At 39.5% G+C, this 6,119-nt stretch overlaps 1 protein-coding gene across 1 annotated transcript; it reads right to left on the reverse strand.

Moving 5' to 3' along the window:
* Positions 1-516: 516 nt before the first annotated feature.
* Positions 517-1,302, reverse strand: LOC122054850 (transcription initiation factor TFIID subunit 8-like). Its single transcript, XM_042616275.1, has one exon. It carries the CDS (start codon positions 1,300-1,302, stop codon positions 517-519), a length of 786 nt encoding a protein of 261 aa, XP_042472209.1.
* Between the last annotated feature and the right edge of the window lie 4,817 nt (positions 1,303-6,119).

The following is a 6,119-nucleotide window of genomic DNA, read 5'->3' on the forward strand; positions in this document are numbered from 1 at the left end:
ATTTCAATGAGCAAATAAGATATAAACAATATAAATTTGATAGAGTAACCCCTAAACATCATTACTAAAGCAGATAAGGTCGCTCGGTCATTCATTGTAATTTACTTCCTTTGTCCTGCTATGAGTCTGACGGTGAGGAATGCAGGGAGTGAGCGAGTTATTTTTTATCACATAGAACAGTATCAGTCAGTGTTAGAGTGATCTTTATTTTTTTCAGAAATAAAACAATTAGGGACACTGCTGGCAAAATAGATCTACGGTCATATATAGGTAGACGTGTTATACAATGTCTCAATAAATTTAGATATCGTAAACTAAGTTTGGTTTAAACCTAATTACTTAAGATATAAAAAAAATTTAAAAAACATTTATCTATCTAATTGCTGCCTTGGTGGTGAACGCTGCGAATTGCTTCCCAGGCAAAAAAGGGTTCGAATCCCACGCCTAGCCTATTATACATCCCATTACTTGAAGACAGATATTTCCATCCCCAAACGGCCAAACATCCAAATATTTCTATGTTTCCTTCCATTTTCCGCGGTGTCCAACTGCTGGCTTCTTCCTCTTTCCGAAGCCCAGCCGAAACACAACCTTTTCCCTCTCGGCGGGCAATTCCACCGCCGTTTTCCTTTTCTTCTCCGTCGACGGTTCCATTTCCCTATCTTCCGGTAAGCACGGCAGCCACGACGGCACATGCTGGGGTGACTCCCTGGCCGCAGCTGCGAAACTCCCCCACGTCGTTCTCTGCTCCTTCATTTCCTTATTTCTTGGCTCTTCCGGGAAGCAGGGCAGCCACGACGGCACGTGCGGGGGCGGCTCCTCGCCGGCAGCTGCAAAGCTCCTCCACGTTGTTCTCTGCTCCTCCTCCCCCCCTCGAGGGATCGGCTTCGCGAAGGGGATCTCCTCCACCAACTCCACAAACTCCTTCAACTCCCTGAGCGCGCACGAGCGGAGCGGCTGCCCAGTAGGGTCGGATCCGCCGGGGAAGCCCTTCGCGGCGCTGAGATCCTCTATCGCCCGCACGAGGTCGAGGAGATTGGAATCGGTGCGGCGGTGGGCGGCGGCCACGGAAGCGGCGGCGCGGCCCAGGGCCTGGAGGTAGAGGGCGGCAATGTCGGAGAGCGCACGGAGGGAGGAGGGCTCCGCGGCGGAGTAGCCCGTGGCCAGGCAGATCTGCGCGACGGCAACCCTGGTGATTGCGGCGTGGAAGAAGGCGGGGGAAGGGGAAGGGGAAGGGGAAGGGAGACTGGCTGGCTGTTGCTGCGGCTCCGCCTTAAACTTCCGCCGTCTGGGCGTCGTCATTAATCGCCGGTCCGAACCCAAAACGCCAAACCCTCGCCGAATCGGAGGAGGAGGAAGGGTTCGTGGACGATGATGATTCAATCCGATTGGAACACTTAATGGGGGCTTTTGTTAGTTAAGTCTTTTTCGGACCGGTTTCGCCCGTTCGGTTTAGTGCAGACCGAGTCGTTAGTGCAACTTATTAGGGACCGTCAAATCTTTTTAGGGTATTTCATAAATATCCAATTCAAGTTTTAGTCTTTTGATATATTTGTTTTTTAACGAAAATGACGTCTATTATAAAATCTAGGCGATAGAAGCTCAGTCAGCATGCTCTCGTAGATAGATAATTAGGATTCAAAATCACCGATTCACAAATATCGATTTTTAGCTTTAATCTTAAATGGTGGTTAAGTTAAGGTTCAAAATTATTATTTATATTTTATTTTTTTAACTATTTTAATATTTATAAATGTGCAAAATAATTTTTTTTTAAAAAATCACGTTTTATTTAAGTTGTCTATCTCTATCTGTATAAAAGAATTAAAATCAGTAGCTAGTTATTATTGAAAAATATATTCTTTTTATTTTTTTTTATTTTTATTCAATTGTTTGAGTTTTTAAAAACATTGAGAGTTAAATAGATGGAAAATATTATACTAAAATCATCTTTATTTTTCTATACCAATGATTTCTTTGTTTAATATTAATATTATTATATTTTAGTGTGATAAGATTTAATTTTTATACCAATGATATATATATATATATATATATATATATATATATATATATATATATATATATATATATATATATATATATATATATATATATATATATATATAATTTTATTGTTGAATAAAATATATTGCTTAATAAATTTATTATTGGGCTATAATACTGTTAATTATATATTTATAGTTTCTTGTCAATATGAATCAAAGATTGACGGAGTGTAAATTTTGGATTTAGTGTGATTTGTGATAACATCTAGAATGAGAATGTAAAAAAAAAAAACATGAATATATATAAGAAGAAAATGGAAAAGTGATATCCTGTAAACTTGGTAGTTGGATAGACTAATTAACTTCTCATGTATAAATTATAAAATTTCACAAAGAAAATAAGTAATTTAAATAACTTATCTAAACGAGAAATGCCAAGTGACTTTTAGATGAAGTTAATGATAATTCTAGTTAGTATAATTGATTATTATCAATCTAATTTTATGAAAAAAAATTATTTATCATCAAAGTAAATTGAAAAATACATATGACAGTTAGTCTAGTCTAGTTAGAAGACTAATATTTTTTAATTACGTCTCTTATTTTCAAAAAAAATATATAAATATATTATACTTAAAAATCGAATGATAATTTAGATGTGACATCATACTTCGAGGACCTTTAGATGAATTTAATGCTAAAACATTTCTACCATTAATAAAATAACGTATTTAATAGTGGGTGGGCAAAACCTTAATTATTGTCAAACCTTGACAAATTTGATGCGGTACGTATCTAGGAACTGGATTCCGAATATTTTCCCTAAAGACGCAAAGAACAGTTGTTTGTGGCTTTCCATCCCAAGTAACGAGAAGGAGATGGCGCTGGCCGCTGGGTAAGTAGTAATATGGCTTGGCTCCTCATTACTTATCAGGTTTGTAACGAGGAGCCAATTTTCGTAGGTTCGGTCAGCTGGCCGTATAATAAGAGATTGATTATTAAATAACAAAGTGCTTAGACTCATAGGAAGACCGTTGATACAGATTATAATGAGTAGATTCAAGAGATGACATAGTAGTTAAAGTCAAGGAGATGTAGTGATCAAAATCAATAGAGGAGGGCATCCCTTATTTGGCTAAGATTGGCTGTCCAACGCTAAGACTTATTGAATTAGCTTGTTCAGATTCCAAGTCATGTGGAAAGAAGTTGACCGACCATTAAGTCGGTCGGCCATAAGAGATTCAGTGCTTTGCCCTTGAACTAAAGAAATAACATGCTCGGACACTCAATAATCGATCAAGTTTAAAGACAGTCACCCTTACAGGCTGGCCGGAATGACCGACCCACCTCACATTCGACCAACCATAGATCCGATCGAAGGGAGGGTCAAACTTTTAACTCTGTATGAGCCTTTCTACATACGCTCGGTCGACCAGATCACTGGTAAGCTTTATGGGTATTTGTTCAATAATAGAACTGGATGTGTTTATGTGACTCTATATCCATCTCTTCTATGCATAAGTATGAGATAACTTTATAAATCTGGTCAAAACGCTAAGGGAACTTTACATCTAAGGTATTTATACTGGCCGGATAAAGGGTTGATCGGGCATAAGGCACTTCGTCTCACCAGTCAATCTTATGGGTTCAATAATAGAACTGGATAGGTTTATATGACTCCATACTCATCTCTTCTATGCATAAGTATGAGATAATTTTATAAATCCGATCAAAACGCTAAGGGCACTTTACATCTAAGTTATTTATACCGGCCGAATAAAGGGTCGATCGGGCCTAAGGCACTTCGTCTCAAAACATTGACTGAACCTCTCAAAGCACAGTTTCATTTTTCCAGAAGCCCATTGTACGCCAGACCGGACAAAAGACCGATCGGACCTAAGACACTTCGTCTCAAAACATTGTCCGAACCTCTCAAAGCACAATTTCATTTATCTAGAAGCCCATTGTACACTCATCCTAACAAAAGACCGACCGGGCCTAAGGCACTTTGTCTCAAAACACTGACCGAACCTCTCAAAGCACAGTTTCATTTTTCCAAAAGTTCATTGTATGCCCAGCCGGACAAAAGACCGATCGGGCTTAAGACACTTATCTTCATATTGTTGCTTGGATGGATCTATAACATGCACATGTCATTATATGGATTTCTAGCACGCACAGGTTATCTGTTTCTCAAACAAATTCCCAACATGTACAAGGCACTCTATTATTCCTCGAACATATTTCTACATAGACTTCAATACATAACAAGGCATCATAATGCAAAACACGCATAAAGACTGCCAGCCTTATAGGCCAGCCTGGACATACTTAGCCGACAACATAATCAGAGAATCCTATCAACTTGCCAAAATAACAAACATGTGTCAGGGAATATTCTTCTGGAAACTTCCGCAAGGACCTTCATGTCTTCCATTAGCAGACCATTTATAACAGCATATTCTTTCGATAACCCAGCAATAACAAAGCTATTAATGACAAAAGATGTATACATTTGGGTAAAGGAAAGATTCCTCAAATAATTATAGCACATTACCTAGAATGTACATTTTTCTTTACCTAACAAATACTGACATATTATGTCACCTCATGATTGCGGAGATTATGTGAAGTGGTATATAAAGAGGGAGTCTCTCCATGGTAAAAGTGCATTCTCTAAAAACATCTGCAACATACTCTCGCCAGGTTTGCTACTATTCTTCATTCGCTCGTCTAGACTTATACTGACTTGAGCATCAAAGGGCCTTCACCAGGGACTCCCCCCTAATTTTAGGCACTAATGTTTTGTTGGCTCGTCTCCGTGTGTGCAGGATTGAAAAGAAGCTTTTCAATGGTGTAAAAATTCTTCTACCAGTCAACCATCAAGCCACCGTGCCTAGCGTGTCATCTCTATAGTTTTCGGATAGAATCAAATTTGACACTATCTGTGGAAATTTTTACCTAAATTTGAAGATCAGAGATGGAAGAAGCTGGACGACTCACTACTGTTACCCTAACACAAGAAGATTTGGATCTGCTCATCAACACTCGAGCACAAAAACTATTATAGCAACAACAAGTAGCTACTGGCGGTACTTTGCCACCACCTAGGGGTAGCAGTCAACCCACCAAACAGACCAACCCGCTTATACCGACCCGAACCGAATCGAAAAAAATTCGTCAGATATAGGGACGGATGTAGGGCCCTGATATTACATTATCCGATCTAGTAGGGTCGGATAGTTTTTATCCCAATAACTGAACCAACCCGATCCGCGATCACCCCTACTTGTAGCAACTACTATCAATAAGTTGCTACACGTTGTAGTAGTTACTGTCAATAAGCTGCTACACGTTGTAGCATCTATTGACGATTAGCTACTACAACGTGTAATGAATAATGTCTATTATTATTTTAAAATATTTTATTTTTTTGTTGTTTTATATTTATATTTTATATTTCATTGGATATAGGGTCGGATATCCAAATAACTGACAACCCGTCGGATATCTGATACATAATAACCGTCGGATATAGGGTCGGATGTAGGTCCTGATATTGTATTATCTGACCTAGTAGGGTCGGATAATTTTTTATCTTAATAACCGAATCAATCCGATCCACGATCACCCCTACCACCACCTAATCTCATTGCATCAATAATCGCCCATCAGAGGGAGAGAGGAGCTAGGGAGGAAGGCCCAGTTTAGTTGCCGCTGATGTCTCACTCACTAGTTATACGCCATCGAGCATTCTTCCGCACACCGCCAGAGCACATGGGTCAAGAAGGACCACACTAGAAATCCTCTGGAGAAGCACCTGTTCGAGACAAATGCAAGGGAAAAGCTCTAACAACTTGAAGCTCCCCAAATTAAATTAATAGCATGTTCTCCTAGAGGGTGCTCGAAACAAACTACCGAAACATTATCAATCCCTGACGATAGGGGAATACTCAGGGTCAACTGACCTTGAGGATCATCTCCTCAAGTTTGAGCACACCGCCCTCTTGCATCAATATACTGATAGTGTGAAGTGCCGGGTGTTTCTCACCATTCTCATCGGCTCGGCACAAAGATGCATGGTTCAAGAGACTACCGGCTGAATCCATT

This window comes from Zingiber officinale, chromosome 3B, assembly GCF_018446385.1.
Source record: "Zingiber officinale cultivar Zhangliang chromosome 3B, Zo_v1.1, whole genome shotgun sequence".
NCBI lineage: Eukaryota > Viridiplantae > Streptophyta > Magnoliopsida > Zingiberales > Zingiberaceae > Zingiber > Zingiber officinale.

What these genes read in the sequence shown, in the direction of transcription:
- LOC122054850 (XM_042616275.1), bottom strand. Translation starts at nt 1,302, where the DNA reads ATGACGACGCCCAGACGGCGGAAGTTTAAGGCGGAGCCGCAGCAACAG.